General features: G+C 45.3%; 1 protein-coding gene across 3 annotated transcripts in view; it reads left to right on the plus strand.

The window, feature by feature from the left end:
• CDKAL1 (CDK5 regulatory subunit associated protein 1 like 1) overlaps window positions 1-19501 on the plus strand; it is a 654086-nt gene that overhangs the window by 451398 nt on the left and 183187 nt on the right. For all 3 annotated transcript variants that reach the window (XM_030552528.1, XM_030552526.1, XM_030552527.1), the window contains exon 12: window positions 6011-6191. In XM_030552528.1, the coding sequence (XP_030408388.1) occupies window positions 6011-6191 (181 nt within the window). The remainder of the gene's footprint in view (window positions 1-6010; window positions 6192-19501) is intronic.

Raw genomic sequence — 19501 nt, forward strand, 5'->3', positions numbered from 1 at the left:
TCAGACCAAGGCTCATAAAGGCTAATAGGAGAGGACAGACTGGGGCAGGGTCTGAATGGGAGTGGAGGCACAGAGGCACGGGGGAAGGGAGGTGCAGGGCCACATGGTGATGAGGAAGGGTGTGGAAAGCTACATAAGAACAGAGGGTGACTGAGTGGGACCACAGAGACACATGGGGACAGGGAGAGATGTACAGGGACGCAAGGGGATGGGGGGAGTGGGTGGAGGGTGGAGGGACACATGGACAGAGGGTGCAAGGACACATGGGGGTTCAGGAACACATGGGGTTGGGGCAGATATGCCTTGGTGAATAGGAGAGGCTAGGGGTCAGACAGGGTCTGCATGGGGGAAGCTCCCTAACCATACCGCTGCCCCCCCCCCAAAAAAAAAAAAACGTTCCATACTTTTCCCACCCATACCCAACCACCTTTCAGGTTATACCCAGGCTCCTTTCCAACAATGTACTTTTCTCTCCCTCAGCTTCTCCGTTACCCCTGACTCCCGCAAGCCTTTGCACTGCTTCTGAGGGGTGTGGGAAATACGGTTCTGTATTGTAGTTTAAATTAATTATTACTCAGAGTTCTGCATTAATATGCCTAGTAACGAATCCATTTGTCAAAAAGCACTTCCTGAAACTTTTTTGTTGTCTGTATTGTTACAGACATACTTGCCAATAGGATATTTTGAAATAAATGACCAAAAATAATTGAAACTAGTGTGATTATATTGTCATTTTGACAAATAAAATATGCAGTATTTTAAAATATTGTGCGCAGAATTCCCCCAGGAGCAAATATTGCCGTGCTTTAAAGGTTTATATTGCAAGATGTTAACCATTGCATTGTGTCTTTTGAGGAATTTGTCGGGATTAAAACTGCCTTTAAATAAACTGAAAAGTCTTTCATCCTTTTGAGAATAGCACAGAAGTAATAGTATGTGCCAATTGCCCCCAATAACCAATCTGCAGGTCACATTCAATGCAGAAATACATTTGCAAGTGGTCTTATATATGTTAAAAAATATTTTTAGCTTCATAAAATCCACTATGTATTCTGGATTCACTGGTGATGCATTCTGGAACATCGCTACTGACCCTAGAAAGGCCCAGCAGATATCAGACTATAAAGAATTTTTATAAAGTTACTAAAAACTCATTATGTTTTAAATGCCTATTACCACAGAATGATTACTAGTGACATTCAGCACTTATTTCTGCTTAACTTAATATTGGCTGATACATTTGTGAGCAGAAACTAATCTTTGTTGCTTAATTTTATATTTTATTTCATAGTAAGATCTTTATTTTTGAGTAAAGAGTCTTTTTTCCTTTGTTTCAGTCCCTCAGACACCAAGATACCGTAGTTTTCATATTTTTTTTACCATATAGTTGTTCTTCCCTTCTGCTCTGTCATTATTCCACATATACAGAATCATCTTCATAAACTCCATTTATTTGTGTTTGTGTGTGTTTGAGAAACACAGGGAGTTTGATTGTTTCAGTAATTGGATTTTCTCTTGAATGGAGTTTTCACATTCTGTACCTTTTTCTCCCTTTTAAAAACATTTTTCTTTAACCTTTTCGTTTGTAGCCAAAAGTGGTATAAAAACAGCACAGAGCAATGTTGTATTTTAGGCAGCCATATTGGATTGGGCTATGTTTAATTACTGTTGCTGAATAGACTCTCGGGTCCTTACTACATTTCCCAAACCTAGTTTTTCCATTGTGTGTAGAATAATCCCATCCAGGAAGAAATCTAATTACTAAGATAATTAGCACCTTATCACCAAACAGAATTCAGATATTTTTGCAGTTTATGAATTTAAAAAATGTTTCATTTCCTTTTCACTCAGAGAGGGAGGGAAGAAAACATTTTACTGAATCTAGCTTGATTTAACTTTATAATTCATGTTGCCTTAGAAACAGGCAAGCTGAGATAAAGGATGGTATTACCAGTACTTTAGGCAGTAAATGTTTACACTGCTGCCAACAATATCATTAAAATGGCTAAAATAACTAACATATAATGGCTTTGTCAAACTTAATGAGTGTTTTATTAATGTTACGAGAAATGTCAGCTGGTGCTATTTGATATTAATTTTGTGAAGTAATATATTTTGTCTCATGTAAGCCTGTGATTATAGCTCAAAATATGTGCTGTATGAGCAGGGGAAGTGTCATAGAATGCAAAATTCCTCTATATTTATTCAGTTCTTAGCTACCGTGGATGTTTACATTACTTCATTTCAAGTAGAACTGTATATCCTGCCGCTTATATCAGGCTTAGTAAACCAGTGGGAGCCGCTCCAGGCCCTTTGGCCCACAGTGTCAGATTTTCACATTATATTTATGTTTCCGCTATTGGTTTCCACTTAACTTTATTTAGCAAGAGAAAAGTCCTTCCCATCTAGTGGGACAAATCTCTCAAAAAATACCTATTTTATATTTAAGGTCAAATAAATGTTGGGTTTTTTTAATCTGCCATGTTTTGACTTCAGTCTTAAACCTTAGGTTCTGAACTCATAAATGTAATGTAGAATGGAGGAAAAGATTTTCATGTTTAAGTAAAAACCTAAGGAGAAGGAATATTGTGACATTAGTATCTAGATGACTTCCATGCAGCTAACTACACTAAAAAATAATGGCATTTGAAAGAGAGAGAGCAAGCAGCATGACTCATATATGCAAGATTTAACCAAAAATCCTACCATCCTAAGTGAAAGGGAAACAACCACGTGTTTTCCCATGTTGTACCGCCCACTCTGCAAGCCTTGCAACAGTCTGAGAAATATAATTTAATTTCCTTTTTCTTATTCATTGGGTTTTCTATAGTTATAATGTCACCTCAAGCATTAATTAATTTAGCCTTTCAAACAAATGTGTAAGAAAGTAGTTGTCCCCATTTTATAGATGGTGGATGAAGCACAGAAAGACTAAGGCCATGTCTACATCTAAAATTTTGCAGCGCTGGTTGTTACAGCTGTATTAGTACAGCTGTATATGGCCAGCGCTGCAGAGTGGCCACACTTACAGCAACCAGCGCTGCAAGTGGTGTTAGATGTGGCCACACTGCAGCGCTGTTGGGCGGCTTCAAGGGGGGTTCGGGGAACGAGAGAGCAAACCGGGAAAGGAGACCAGCTTCGCCGCGGTTTGCTCTCACGTTCCCCGAACCACCCTGTAAACCGCAGGGAAGGAGACCTGCTTGCTCGGGGGTTCGGGGAACAAGAGAGCAAACCGGGAAAGGAGACCAGCTTCGCCGCGGTTTGCTCTCGCGTTCCCCGAACCACCCTGCAAACCGCAGGGAAGGAGACCTGCTTGCTCGGGGAACGCGAGAGCAAACCGGGGAAGGAGACCAGCTTCGCCGCGGTTTGCTCTCGCGTTCCCCGAACCACCCTGCAAACCGCAGGGAAGGAGACCTGCTTGTTCGGGGAACGCGAGAGCAAACCGGGGAAGGAGACCACCTTCGCCACGGTTTGCTCTCGCATTCCCCGAACCACCCTGCAATCCGCAGGGAAGGAGACCTGCTTGCTCGGGGGTTCGGGGAACGCGAGAGCAAACCGGGAAAGGAGACCAGCTTCGCCGCGGTTTGCTCTCGCGTTCCCCGAACCACCCAGCAAACCTCAGGGAAGGAGACCTGCTTGCTCGGGGTTCGGGGAACGCGAGAGCAAGCCGGGGAAGGAGACCAGCTTGATTACCAGAGGCTTCCTCAGGTATGCTGGGATACCTGCTTATTCCACGGAGGTCAAGAAAAGCGCTGGTAAGTGTCTATACTTGATTACCAGCGCTGGATCACCAGCGCTGGATCCTCTACACCCGAGACAAAACGGGAGTACGGCCAGCGCTGCAAACAGGGAGTTGCAGCGCTGGTGGTGCCCTGCAGATGTGTACACCTCCTAAGTTGCAGCGCTGTAACTCCCTCACCAGCGCTGCAACTTTCTGATGTAGACAAGCCCTAAGTGACTTACCGAAGGTTAAACAGTAAGTCTGTAGAAGAGCTGGCATTAGAAATCAGATCTCCTGTCTCCCGGCTCTGTGTTCTAACTACTAGATCAAAGTAACCTTTCTGTCTTGAACTGACTCTCACTTTTGTGGGACATTAGTGGAACTATTTAATTTGCTGGAGAGATGCCTCTTAATTAAGTGTGTGACATTTTTTGTCATAGGGTCACTGTCTTTGAATTACTACCAGCAAATGACATGGTGGAAGAGACAGGGTCTTGTGAAAGACAACACAGAATAGTCCCATTGATGGTCTCATTAAGCGCACATTGGTTTTTATTGCCCTAGAGCAAATATTCCTCTTTCAACATCTAAATATTACACAGATGATATTCAGATCATAAGTATTTGTTTGTTCATCTATGCTAATAGACACTTCGATAGGGAAAATGAGAGAACCCAGCACCACCAGTGTCCTGTCTGGGGAATACATCCCAGGTTTTGGGAGGAAATGGTCAGAAAGAAGGAAGATGAGTGTGGGTCCAGGAACACATCTGCATGCTTGGGGGCTACCATAGAACTGCAGTGTGGCTTAGGGACCCACTCTTCAACTCAGGACCAGATATCCTTTCTTTTTTTTTGGTCTGAGGAAATCAGATGGGACCAGTCTCTACACTACAGCATTCACACACTTAGAGTGAGTTTGTTTTTTAATGTCCCAACCCTTGTATTGGTATAAACAAGTCAACCTACTGTATACTTATTTAGCTCTTACATTCCCTTAAAAGTCATATTCCTTCCAGTTTGTCAATATGTTTGGTATTGGGTGCCAAGAAACAACTTAGTATTGTAAGGCTGTATTGTAAGTACCATATTGATGATGATGCGCTTATAGCACTTTTCATCAGTAGATCTCAAATGGAGATCGGCATCCTTATCCCTATTTTTCGGATGGGGAAACCCAGGCACAGAAAGGTGAAGCGACTTCTTCAACGTCATCCAGCAGGCCAGTGGCAGAGCTGGGAATAGAATCTAAATCTCTTGAGTCCCAGGTCAAGTTCTCTATCCATTAGCAACACTGCCTAAGTAGGGACACTCATTTTTCTTAATCATGAGATGTAATCTAGCTAAGGTAAAAAGTAAAGAAAAGTTGCCATTGCTAAATAAAAGGGTAGTTTTGTGCTGGTGCCTTCAGAATAATGTGAATTTTTGTAGTGAGACAAAGTGAGTGAGATAATATCTTTTATTGGACCAACTTCTGTGGGTGAACAAGACAAACTTTCAAGCTTGCACAGAGTTCTTCTCAAAAGCTTCATTTCTCATAAGCTTGTCTCTGTCACCAACGGAAGTCGGTCGAATAAAAGATACTACCTCACACACCTTATCTCTCTAATATGCTAGGACCAACACGGCTACAACAGCACTGCAAACAACAATTTATTTGTTTTTGTCTTTTTTATGGGGAGAGTGGGTTTAGATGATTAGACATATTTTAAGGAGGAATGAGTTAGAAGGTTGGTTCTGACTAAAGGAAGCTTTTGTTAACTAAAAAAGCCAAATTGGACTAGAATTCCTAAACTCTTCAGGATGTCATGTCCACATCTTTGCCCTACCCTTTCTGCAGTATTACAGCAGTGCAAGGGATTAACTAATTCTAGTAATAAAGCCCTGGAGCTTATAAACTTTGCGAACTGAGTGACTAAAATTAATTAATTTACAAGCTCTGCTAGTAACCTGTGGTTTCAAGTGCCTGAGGTATTGGTCCAGGATTAGTCCATTCTTGTTGAGTTTTTTTTTTTCAGTTCTGGGTCAAATATTTACTGTAGCTTCTCTCGTTTTTCATTCTTTGGGTTCTCACCCATGTGCCACGTTTTTCATTGTCAAAGAAATGGCCATTAAAAATCCCACTGTATTTTTTTCTAGAAGTGGTGTTAGGTCTTAGTTCTCTAGCCAAAAGCAAGTTGAATACTGGTAATTATTCCTTTCATTTTCAAGGGAATGAGATTTTTATGTAGGGTGATACTTGGTGTACCTAGTGCTCAGTTTAACATTTTTTTTCCATTTCCATTGCAGAGTGCCTGGAATAACAATTGCTACAGACATCATCTGTGGTTTTCCAGGGGAGACAGATGAAGATTTTCAAGACACCATGAAACTTGTAGAAGAGTACAGGTTTCCAAGTCTCTTTATTAATCAGTTTTACCCACGTCCAGGGACTCCTGCTGCAAAAATGCATCAAGTTCCAGCCCTAGTGGTAAGATATATTTTCTTGAACCATTGTATTTGATAGCTCATTTTATGTGTCTTTCATGTTGTGCCAAATGTGAATGTACAGTATGCACTGTACTGAATTGAAACATAAGAAATGTTTATTGGAGAATATGGTTTTGCAGCAGAATTATGCCACAATTAAAATGCAGTTTTATATATTTCTATAAAATAAACTGATTGCCTTTCAGAGCTTAGCTAGAACATGGGATGCCTTGCCAGATTTAAAGTTTAAATTACTTCTCAAATTATTAATTGGGGCAAAATAGCATCTATAGCAGGTTGAAGTGGTTCTCTTCACTTTGACTTTGTAGTCATATATTCTTCCTAACCTGTTTTCTGGGTGAGTCTCTTGTTACCAAGAAAAGGACAAAGGTTACATTTCATATTTTCTTCCAATTTTTGAAAACTTGTATGAATCCAGTGGTGATATACACATTGCAAGTGATTCTTCTTCGAGTGATTGCTCATATCCATTCCAGTTAGGTGTGCGCGCCGTGCATGCACGTTCGTCGGAAGACTTTTTACTCTAGCAACTCCAGTGGGCCGGCAGGTCGCCCCCTAGAGTGGCGCCGCCATGGCGCTCGATATATACTCCTGCCGGCCCACCCGCTCCTCAGTTCCTTCTTACCGCCGTGTCGATCGTTGGAACTGTTCAGCGCGGCATAGCTGTCCTCCACGTCCCTAGCTTTCCTTCGTTTCACTGTTCTCATAGTTGTAGATAGTTGTAAATTGTAGTTAGTTATTGTTAATTGTAGTATAGCTGTATATACTTATTAGCGGGTTTGGGCTGTAGCCCTTCCATGCCCCCGGCACCGGGCCCATGCCTGGTTCGCCAGGGTTCAAACACTGCTCGGTCTACAAAAAGCCGATACCGACCAGCGATCCCCACAACGCCTGTCTGAAGTGCCTGGGGGAATCGCACATTTCAGATAAGTACCGCATCTGTAAGGCTTTTAAGCCTCGGACAAAAAAGGAGAGGGACCAGAGGTTAAGGACTCTCCTGATGGAAGCGGCACTTAACCCTGTGGCCCCGACGCAGACCACCGGACCGCGCCAGCACTGGAAAGATGCCCCGGCACCGACCTTCCCCGGCACCGGGACCCGACGCAAGGCCCTCGACGTCTGCAACTCCATCCTCGCAGACTCGAGCGGAGCGCCCGGCACCTACCTCTGCCGCGGCACCACCAGCAGGGATTCCGTCGACTCCCAGCCCCGGAGGTCCGTCGAGTCCGGTCCCTCCTAGCTCCCCTATAAGATCTGGGGTTGAGCTGTTGGTCACTTCGGCGCGGGACCTAATTGCTCTCACGAAGCCTATCCAGCCTCAACCCCCAGTACCCCCGGTGTGGGTTATATCTAGAGACAAACCTGCAACAATGCTGGCGTCGTCTCCGGACTCGCCGAGCCGGCACCGACCCCCTTCGAGGTCCCAGCACCGTGGACGTTCTCGCTCCAGGCACCGCTCGCAGTCCTGGCACCACTCCCCTCGGTGGTACCGGTCGCACTCGCGGCTCCGGTCATCTTCCAGACGGTCTCGCTACTCCTGGCACCGGTCTGGATCGAGTCGCCGATACCGGCACTGAGACTCCAGGAGCCGTTCCCGTCGGCGGTCAGCACCCCGGTTGACCTCCCGGCACCGAGCTGGTGGTAGGTCCCGGTCCCGGTCGACCTCCCGGCACCGCGTTGGTGGCAGGTCCCGATCCCGGCACTGGTACGATTCCCAGTACTGGTCCCCGGCACCGAGAAGATCATCGACGTCGAGACCAAGGGAGCCCTATCAGCCACGTTCGGCCCCACCATGGCCTTCCCGGCAGCCGTCTGTCTCCTCGCAGGCAGACAGCATGTACACCCTGGACGCAGACAGACCCACGGCCCTCTTCCATGACCCTCCTCCGCAGGATCAGGGACCACAGCAGTGGGGTTTCTGGACACTCTGGGCATACCATCAAGCCCAGGGCCCTCAACACATTCACCTCAACCAGTGGCATCTGAGTGCAGGGCTCCGGAGGCCTTGTTGTCTCGCCCTCCACCCTCTCCGGCGGGGGAAGACAAATCTAACCAGCAGGACCCTGAGCTCCCTCCAGAATCAGAGGCGCTGGTACAGACAGAGCCCCCCGTGGACCCGCTCCTACCGGGGGTCTCCTCATCATCCTCCCCCGATGAGGCAGTGGCGGGAACGTCATCCTCCAGTTCTCCCCCACTCGACCTCAGGGCGCACCAGGACCTCCTCAGGCGTGTAGCGCAAAACTTGAACTTGCAGGCTGAGGAGGTTTCAGAAATCGAAGATCCTGTGGTGAGCATTCTCTCAGCGGATGCTCCCACCAGAGTCGCCCTTCCCTTCATCAGGACTATTCAAGCCAATGCTAATACCATCTGGCAATCACCGGCCTCCATCCCTCCTGCTGCACGCGGGGTGGAGCGCAAGTATATGGCACCCTCCAAAGGATATGAGTACCTGCATGTCCACCCAACCCCATGCTCCCTCGTCGTGCAGTCTGTGAACGAGAGGGAGCGCCATGGGCAGCAGACCCCAGCACCGAAATCCAAGGAGGCAAGGCGCATGGACCTGCTAGGCCGGAAGGTCTACTCAGCGGGCACCCTCCAACTCAGGGTCTCTAACCAACAGGCACTCCTTAGCTGCTATGCCTATAACTCCTGGGTAGCAGCGGATAAGTTCAAGGAGTTGTTGCCTCAGGATGCGCGTCAAGAATTCGCGGCAATTCTTGATGAAGGCAAGAAGGTCACCAGAACTTCATTGCAGGCATCCTTGGATGTGGCAGACTCGGCCGCCAGAACTGTGGCTTCGGGCGTTACAATGCGCCGCATCTCCTGGCTACAGGTTTCTGGCCTTCCTCCGGAGCTCCAACACACCATCCAGGATCTCCTGTTTGAAGCTCAGGGCCTGTTTTCAGAGAAGACTGACCCCAGGCTGAAAAGCCTGAAAGACAATAGGGTCATCATGCGCTCTCTAGGGATGCACATGCCCGGGACGCAGCGCAGACCCTTCCAACCACAACAGCAACAGCAGCGCTGGCCCTATCCCCAGTACCGCCAGCGGCAAGACTTTAGTAGACGCCGAAGCAGGAATGGCCGGCGCAGACAATCGGGCAACCAAGGGGGGCAGAATCAGGGCTCCTCTAAAGCCGCACCTGGCCCAAAAGCTTCGTTTTTTGAAGGTGCGCCCGAGGACGCTGTGCCAGTTTCCCCCACGGATCCGTCCCCCCCGTTTTCCAACCACCTTTCGTTCTTCCTCCCTGCGTGGACCCAAATAACTTCCGACCCTTGGGTCTTACGCACTGTGCAAATGGGATACCGTCTGCAATTTATTTCACACCCTTCCTCCCGCCCCCCACCCTCGTCCCTCTTCAGGGACCCCTCTCACGAGCAATTCCTCCTTCAGGAGGTGCGGACGCTCCTCGACAAAGGAGCCATAGAGGCATTTCCGGAGAACGAGAAGGACAAGGGGTTTCATTCCCGCTACTTTCTGAGGCCCCCAAGGCCAAGGGAGGCCTCAGACCCATCCTCGACCTTCGGGAACTCAACAAACATATGGTGAAGTTGAAGTTCCACATGGTATCCCTGGGGACCATTATCCCATCTCTGGATCCCGGAGACTGGTACGTCGCCCTCGACATGCAGGACGCTTATTTTCATATAGCCATTTTTCCGCAACACAGATGCTTCCTTCAGTTCGTGGTCGACCGCCACCATTATCAGTTTGCGCTCCTCCCATTTGGCCTCCCCACGGCCCCGAGGGTATTCACGAAATGCATGGCTGTCGTCATCGCATATCTTCGAGGCAGTCACATACACGTATTCCCGTACTTCGATGACTGGCTGATTCGAGGCACGTCAGAGTCGCAGGTCCGCAACCACGTCCGCAAGATCAGCAGACTCTTTGGAGCTTTGGGTCTCATTATCAACGTGGACAAGTCCACTCTGCTCCTCACGCAGAGGATAGAGTTCATTGGGGCCATTCTGGACTCCACCTTGGCCAGGGCCGTTCTGCCGCTGTCCAGGTTCCAGACGCTGTCGGCCATCATTCGGCGTCTACAGACGGCTCCCTTGACCTCTATAAGGATGTGCCTTGCCCTCTTAGGCCACATGGAGGCCTGCACCTTTGTTACGGGTTAGCGCGGCTTCGCATGAGGCCCCTCCAGTCCTGGCTCATCACGCAATACCGTCCGGCCAGGCATCTGCTGGACGCGGTTAACACTATCCCACAGGAGGTATTGGATTCCCTCCGGTGGTGGCTAGACCAGTCCGTAGTGTGTGCGGGGCTCCCGTTTCATCCGCCCCAACCCTCGGTATCCCTAACAACGGGTTCCTCAGACCTGGGCTGGGGGACCCACCTTGGAACCCTGAGGACGCAGGGCCAGTGGTCTCCTCAGGAAGTGGCCTTCCACATCAACATACTTGAGTTGAGAGCCGTCCGTCTTGCTTGCTAAGCGTTCTCCCATCAGCTTCAAGGTCGCTGTGTCTCGGTATTCACCGACAACACGACGACCATGTACTATATCAACAAGCAGGGCGGCATGAGATCCTCTCCCCTATGTCAGGAGGCAATGCTGCTCTGGGACTTTTGTATAGCCCACTCCATTCACCTCATGGCCTCCTTTCTCCCTGGAGTACGGAACACGCTGGCAGACCGTCTGAGCAGATCCTTCCTTTCGCACGAATGGTCCCTTCGCCCGGACGTCGCTCTCTCACTCTTCCAGAGGTGGGGTTGTCCCCGGCTGGACCTCTTCGCGTCCAGAGGGAACAGGAAATGCCAGATGTTCTGCTCCTTTCAAGGGCGGGGACCAGGGTCAGTAGCGGATGCCTTCCTTATCCCCGTGGATGACGCACCTGCTCTATGCGTTCCCTCTGTTCCCGCTTATCCACAAGGTCCTTCTGAAGGTGCGCAGGGACAGGGCCCCCTTGATTATGATAGCTCCAGCGTGGCCCAGACAACATTGGTATCCGATGTTGCTGGACCTGTCTCTGGCCGACCCGGTCCCCTTTACCTGGACCTGATCACCCAGGACCACGGCAGGCTCCGTCACCCGGACCTCCAGTCTCTACACCTCATGGCGTGGCTCCTGAGTGGTTGACCAGGTCGGAACTACGGTGCTCTACCCCTGTATGTCAAGTACTACTGGGCAGCAGGAAACCTTCCACTAGAGCGACGTACTCGGCCAAGTGGAAGCGTTTCTCCTGTGGGTGCACAGAGAGGGGTTTTTCTCCCTATGGAGGTTTCTGTCGCCAGTATTCTCGATTACATCTGGTCCCTCAAGCAGCAGGGCCTGGCAATGTCGTCCCTTCGGGTTCACCTGGCGGCTATCTCCACCTTTCATCCGGGGGGAGATGGCCATTCGGTTTTCTCTCACCCTGCGATGACTAGATTCCTGAAAGGACTAGAACGTCTCTACCCCCAGGTTCGACCCCCTGCCCCTACCTGGGATCTCAACCTGGTTCTGACTCGGCTCATGGGCCCTCCATTTGAGCCGTTAGCGACTTACTCCCTGCTCTCTCTCTCCTGGAAGACTGCTTTCCTGGTGGCCATCACCTCAGCCAGACGGGTGTCAGAACTCCAGGCCCTCACGGTAGATCCCCCGTATACGGTCTTCCATAAAGACAAGGTGCAGCTGAGGCCACATCCTGCCTTTCTCCTCAAGGTGGTCTCAGCCTTTCACGTCAACCAGGAGATCTTTCTCCCCGTCTTCTTCCCAAAGCCCCATTCATCCCGCAGGGAGCAACAACTCCACTCGCTTGATGTCCGCCGGGCACTCGCATTTTATGTGGAGAGAACCAAACCATTCCACAAATCCCCCCAGCTCTTCGTGGCAGTAGTGGACCGAATCAAAGGACTACCCATTTCCTCACGGAGAATCTCCTCGTGGGTGATGTCCTGTATCAGGACCTGTTATGACTTGGCTCACACTCTCCGGGCCATGTGACTGCGCACTCCACCAGGGCACAAGCATCATCGATGGCTTTCCTTGCCCGCGTGCCCATCCAGGAGATTTGTAGGGCGGCGACCTGGTCCTCCGTCCACACCTTCGCTTCCCATTATGTCCTGGTCCAGCAGTCCAGAGATGACGCGGCCTTCGGCTCTGCAGTGCTCTATGCCACGACTTCTCACTCCGACCCCACCACCTAGGTAAGGCTTGGGATTCACCTAACTGGAATGGATATGAGCAATCACTCGAAGAAGAAAAGACGGTTACTCACCTTTGTAACTATTGTTCTTCGAGATGTGTTGCTCATATCCATTCCACACACCCCTTCCTTCCCCACTGTCGGAGTAGCCGGCAAGAAGGAACTGAAGAGCGGGTAGGCCGGCAGGGGTATATATCGAGCGCCATGCCGGCCCACTGGAGTTGCTAGGGTAAAAAGTCTCCCGACGAACATGCACGCGCGGCGCGCACACCTAACTGGAGTGGATATGAGCAACACATCTCGAAGAACAACAGTTACAAAGGTGAGTAACCGTCTTTTCTATGCAAAATAGTATGAACAGAATGATAGTTATCTTTGAAATATATGCTAAAGGTCAGATTGGCATGTGACTACTTTCATTCCGTTGACTGCTACTTCATAAATATCTTCCATGATTCTGCACTGTTTTAAAATCTTGTTTCTGCCTTCAGCCTATATGGTAAATGTCACTGGTGAAATTTGTGTATGTAACTGTAGTTAATCTTCCAGGTTTCAGGTACTCCCCAATCTTCTATAGTTGGCCGTTGTGGTTGTATAACTCTTTCCAATTATCAAGCCATTTCATCTCAAAATCCCAAAGCCACATTTTAACATGAGGTAGTTGGCTATCCACTATATTCTAATTAAAAGCAGCAAAGACTCCTGTGGCACCTTATAGACTAACAGACATTTTGGAGCATGAGCTTTCGTGGGTGAATACCCACTTCGTCAGATGCATCTGCTTTTACAGATCCAGACTAACATGGCTAGCCCTCTGATACTATATTCTAATTGATACAGATAATTTATATTCCCTTTTTGTCATAAGTGATAATTATGTGTAAAGGTTTAGTCTGATAAATAATCTACTTTAAATTTGCAATGGTGTAAATGTGCATACTTGCCTAACCGGAATCTTTGAACAAGAGAATATACCATTCTGCTGCTTATAAAACCATTTAAACTTTTCGTTGGTGTTTGTACTAGTGTAAATAACATTTGTATGCACTGCATTTACAATCAGGATAAAATCACAGCCAGCTAATGTTGTAGGCAGATAAGAATATATCATACTTCATTTTGTAGAGTCATCATGGCTCACCAGTCTTTGAAGAGAAATTAATGAGTGGGTCAGCTACTCTTTGAAGAGAATTCAAAATATTTATTGTTGTATCTCTTCCTGAACGTCAAAACCTATACAGATGTAGTCTCTACTTACTGTCAATATATACCGTACCTTCAATGAAAATGGAGAATTGGGTTAAATTTGATTCCTTTTATTTTATTGTTCAAAGAAGTAAGCTTTGAGCCATTATTAATTTTTTTTTTTAAGAGCAACTTATATAGGAAAGTGTAGAGGATTTGGGCACAAAAGATACTGTTGTGGTGTGGTATGATAGTGAAGGAGGGAGGAAGTAAGCTCACACAGTTGACTGAATTTTTTCTTTCTAAAATGCCCATCACATTGTCATTGAGGGTGCCTATATTTAAAATACAGCTGAGAAATTTTGGCAGTCCCGGCAGGTTAAAAACTTAAACATTTGGGTTAATTTCTGATTTTGGTCACACAGATACAACCCCATTATCCTCCGTGGATTGCACAACAGTAGAGGAATTTGGCCTCTTGTTTTTTTCCTGCAGAGTGTAGTTAAATACAGTTATACTGACACTAAATATTAATCACATAAGAACGAACTTATTTTTTAAAAAAGTTTGGTTTAAATTTGGGGGAGTGATGACAATTTTAGTAAAGCTTGACATTTTCACTTGGCTCTTTTTTCTATAATTTACTACTTTTGGGGAATTAGAACCTTCAAAAAAGCTATGTCTGCTTATGTTCTAGTGCTGATGGAAAAACTGTAATTAACAGATATTCTTTTTCTCTCCCACCTTGTTTCTTTTTTGTAATCTTCAGCAACTCTGAGTTATATATTCTTTCATCTCTTTCTGGAAATGCAGGATAAACTAGCAACTGGATCAGGAATGGTTTATGCTAATATCTTGTCTTTTATATTCACAATGCCTCTAGATAGTAGCTAATGGCCCTCCTTGTGATGTCAAGAATGCACAGGCATTTCGTTTTTCATTCCTTGTCCAGAGCACCTTACAATTACGTATCTTTCTCACTTGAGAGAAGAGACTATTATCTAACCATGGACTCCCACCCCTTTCCCATTTTTTACTGTACACGTCATCTTATTGTTAATGAACTGACTTTAGTGTGTTCACATAGAAACAAGCAGCACATGAACCTATTACAGAAAAAAAATATATGTAGTACATCTTATCTCCGATCTAATCTCATAAGCTAATTGTTTCTCAGGAAGTTCTATTAGCTATGCAGCGTATAGGTTTCTTTCAGCAGTATTTCTTCTTATAAAGAATTTTTGGGCACATTATTTAACTAGGGGCACCAGACCAGTGACTAACAATGATATTATGTGACAGTTGCCAGCCTTCTCTTATTGCTCAATATTGGCTATGTTGGCTGTTGGTTTTAGCATTGCAGATATCTGCAGTGGGAAAGACGTATTGCTATTTGCAATCTGCTCCCCGCCTGTACATTGTGTTTCAAGACAACCTCACTGTTCCTAATCAAGTAGTATCTATGGTGGCAACATATTTGCCCTGTCAATCCTTTAAGTTCACTCTTTTCCAGAGGACCACCTTTCCTCCAGGCACAGTCCATGAAGTAGACATAGTAATGTTAACACTTCATTATTTGGTGGAGGTGGTAAATTTGATAACTTTTTTGGAGGAAAATCTGAGATGAGAAAATCTCATTTGGGCTTGACATAATAGAGTATTCAATCAATTCTACTTGGAATCTTTTTTCCACATAAAATGATATGTTGTTATTTAAATCCATACTGGCACTGATCTTCTGTGCCCAGAAGTGCGGGAGACACTAATCCACTACTTTTTATGATCATAACAGGCAGAGAGGCTGTAGTTCTTCCTTATTCTATTGGAAAACTACCATCCTTGGAAGGTCAAATATATCTAAATGACTCCATTGCCTCACAACCATTAATTTTTCTTCACAAAACACTTGTGAGGCAGGGAAGTGTTGTTATTCCCAGTTTACAGAACTGAAGCATTGTAAGATTGATTTGCCCAGTGTCACACAGGACAGAGCCTGAAATTGAATCCAGAGCTCCCGAGTTCCAGTCCAGTGCCTTAATCATAAGAGAGCATCCCTCCTCCCACATCCTCTAACAAAAAGCTAGTTAATTATTATTGTATTTTATTATTTTTATTGAAGTACCAACTGAGGTCTAGGCAGAACTAGGCACCATACAAACACTGAGGCAATTCTTTTATGTGTATCTTCACACATCCTTTTGATTCCGAGAGGTTTACAGAAGATTAGCCAAAATATGGCACAAAAATCCCTATTGATACTGTGACTTTTAGTTCTTGTTGGCAATCCCTCTGATTTGCCTGAAAGAATTTCTGGATATGCTGACCAGGTATGTAATGTGATTGGAAATGGAAAGAAAACCATTACGTTGATATACTGAAGAGGTACCTGGTAGAAATTCATACTTATAGATACATTTTAAAGTGGGTTTAAAATACGGCATAAATCCCTGTTTTTCATAAAAGCTAGTGGTCTATCATTGTGAAATTTTACACATGCACTTTGCATTTTCTAAGTAGCTTTTCTATGAATTCTCTATATAATTTTTTAATAAATCATTGAAATTGATCTGACTGAAATTTGGCCTTGTCACTGACAACATAAGGAATCACGATTTGCTTAGGGGCATCTTAGCTATATTCCCACTGGGAACAAGGTGAGGGAATGGCCATCTTTGCTAAGGCTCTATTGGCCTCACTTCCATTAAGAATCATAGGAGATGGCAACCATTTTGAGATGTCAGGTTTTCATGTAATTCTCTGTAGGAAAAACATCACTCATCAGCCCCTGCTGAAGAAGAAATTTTCAGTTATGAAGAATAACAGTGCAAAAAAAAAAAAAGACTAATAAGCCTAAAAGTGTATTTTCAAAACATATGTACTAGTTCTACTCAAAGAGATGCTGGATGGGGAAACTCAGATGTGGGGCGTCTGCCAGTGAGCATGCACAAAGCCACCTAAGTCCTGACACTGCTGAGCTGCATGGAGCTCATTGGTGGGATTCTCAAACTAATGCCCCAAACCCCCTCCACCTATTTCACCACCACCACCACCTTCTCTGTTTTTTGTGGGAAAGGGCTGGCCTGACTAGGCATCTAACTCCAGGAAAGGATTAATGGTTGTGAATTCCAAGTGGTGTTACGCACCTCTCTTTGGCCTGGATTAGATGCCTATATCCTTTGAAGGGTGGAGCTTGTGACCCACTCCTCTCCTTAGTGTTTCCTGTTGACTAGACTAGGTGATTACCTCTTCTGCGTGCTGGCTTTCATGGATCCCTTAACTCTCCCCATGCATTGTATAGGAAGCCTGGACACCTAACTTGGGGGTGTGAATCCCACTGGGTGGTAGAGTGCCTAAAGTTAGGCATTGCAGGGCTGAGCTTAAGTCCCCTTTGTGGATCTAGCCCCTTGTGACTAAAAAAGGATTTGTCGTGATACATAGAGGGGTATTGCTGTAATATACAACTCTGTACATCTGTATTCTCCCTAATGGTAAAACTTGCTAGCTCCAAATATTAGAAAGGAAAAAGTAAATTTTACTTGCTGATAATTAAAGTTCTTTTGCTCAAATCCCATATACAAGTATGCATTCATGTGTCCCTATTATTCCCACTTAGAACTGAACTGGGGTTGCAGAAGGCTTCTGTCTCAGTGCAAAAAGCTGCCTATACAGTGTTTATGGTTAAGTCTGAAATTTATTAAAACAGCTCCAGGGTACTCACAGCTCAGCATGCAACCAATGATACTGACTTGTGATAAAGTCAAAGAAGTTAGTTACCTGTGGGTAACCTCTGTCTGCAGTTATAATGTTATTATTGAACTCTACCCATGCTTTCAAAAGGTAGTTATTTTAAAGCCAGTACCAGCTTCAGGTCATATCACTTTCGTTTGTTTGACCAGGTGCTGAAGTGAAAAACTTGTGTTTGTTGTGGAGACAGTTAAGCTGGTGTGTTATAAAGCCAGTTTTATTCTACCTGCAAGCAATGAATGGTTTGGCTCTTAAAGCTGCTGAGAGCTCAGTTCAGGCTAAATCTGTGGAATGAGTTAAATTCCACAGTCGCAGCTGAACTTTGCAGAGTCAGACCCATAGGAAAGGAGAAGAATATTTTGACTCTGGCTTGAAGCCATACCTTTTGAAATTCTTGCAGTGGTGTAGTTCAGAGCACGAGGCAGAATGTGAGTCTCTGACTTCTAAAGTGTGGGTTGTGACTGTCCTGTTGAAAAAGCAAGTCAGAGTTCAAAGGCAGAGTAGAAATACACCTGGGAAACCCAGGCTGGCACTGTACCCCTTTGAATTCAACTTTGTTCTTACTGCAGCAGTCTTCAGAGCACTGACCAGAATGAAAATTACTGACTTCATATTACTTTTACACAAAATGTGGTTTAAAGGTTTTAGCTTCCCAAAGAAAATGTACAGTTGCAGATTTAGACTGAGCTGTACTGTCAGTAATAGGACACAGCAAAATAACACAGCTGTGGAAAATACACAATTTCTTTGTTTCTTGTTGATTTTTAAACTTCCCTGTAGTGCCAAAATCATTCATCTGTACTACATGTAACATTACTGACGTGATTGCCGGTGTAACCATTGGTTTTAGCAGCACAATTATTGTCCCATATGAAAAAGAAACAAAACCAGGAACTTAACTTATCCTTTCACAATTCTTTTGTACATGCCACTACAGTTCTGTTGTACACTTCTGCCACACCTCCCTCCCCTTTGTCATAGGTATACAAGTTACTGAAATGGATCAAAGGAAGAGGTATCCAAACAGAAGTTTATAAGAAGAGGCCTACGTTACTATTGCATATATCTTATCTAACTTTCATTCATTTCAGTTTGCAAGATTATAGTGATATTTTTCAAACTAAAGTTATATCTGAGAGAGATGTACAACTAGAAAAGAAGTTGAAGAGGGCAGGCTGTTCCTAAAAGATGTAATACTGGAGGCTCAACATCAAGCTGTTCTGACACAAAGGAAAGATAAGAAGAGCTACAGGCAGCCAATGTAGCTGCACTCAGAGCTTTTTAGCTATCTAAAAAACCAGAAGTGATACACACAGAAAATTGAAGGAGGGGTATGTCACCAAGGAAGTATACATGGGAATAGCACAAGCGTGTAGGGACAAAATCAGGAAATCCAAGGCAAAGAATGTTTTACAGCTGGCAGGGAATGTTAGAGACAACAAGAAAGGGTTCTTCAAATACATCAAACGAAAAACAAAGTTTGAGGATGGTGTGAGTCCACTGCTCAATGGAGAAGGTGAGCTGCTAATGGAAGATGATAGGAAGGCAGAGCTGTTCAATGCCTGCTTTGCTTCAGTCTTCTCACAAAAATTACATGTGACCAGATGACTAGCAAAGTTACTACAGACAATAAAGTGGAAAGGATGCAGATAAGAATAAGTAAAGAACATGTCAGAGATCTTCTGAGCAATTTGAATGAATTCAAATCAGTGGGGCTGGATGCTGTTCATCCCAGGGTACTGAAGGAATTAGCCGAATAAATCTTGAAGCCACTGGCAGTAATATTACTAACTCATAGGTAACAGGAGAGGTTCCAGAAGACTGGAGAAGGGCTAATGTAGGGGCCATCTTTAAAAAGGAGGAAAGGAGGAGCTGGGGCTCTATAGACCAGTCAGCCTGACTTTGATGCCTGGGAATCTGCTGAAACAACGTATAAAGAATTCAGTGTGCAAGTACCTAGAGGATAGGGTAATCATTAGCAGCCAGCATGGATTTATTAAGAATAAATTATGCCAAACCAGCTTGATTTCCTTCTTTGACAGGGTGACTGGTTTGGTGGCTAGGAGGAATATGGTGAACATAATATACCTGGGCTTTAGTGAGGTTTTTGACACAGTCCCACATGACATTCTGATAGGTGAACTGGAGAAATGTGGGCTTGGCGAAACTGCCATTATGTAAATACATAATTGGTTAAGCAACCACAAATAAAGAGTAACTATTAAT

Source organism: Gopherus evgoodei, chromosome 2 (genome assembly GCF_007399415.2).
Source record: "Gopherus evgoodei ecotype Sinaloan lineage chromosome 2, rGopEvg1_v1.p, whole genome shotgun sequence".
NCBI classification, from domain to species: domain Eukaryota; kingdom Metazoa; phylum Chordata; order Testudines; family Testudinidae; genus Gopherus; species Gopherus evgoodei.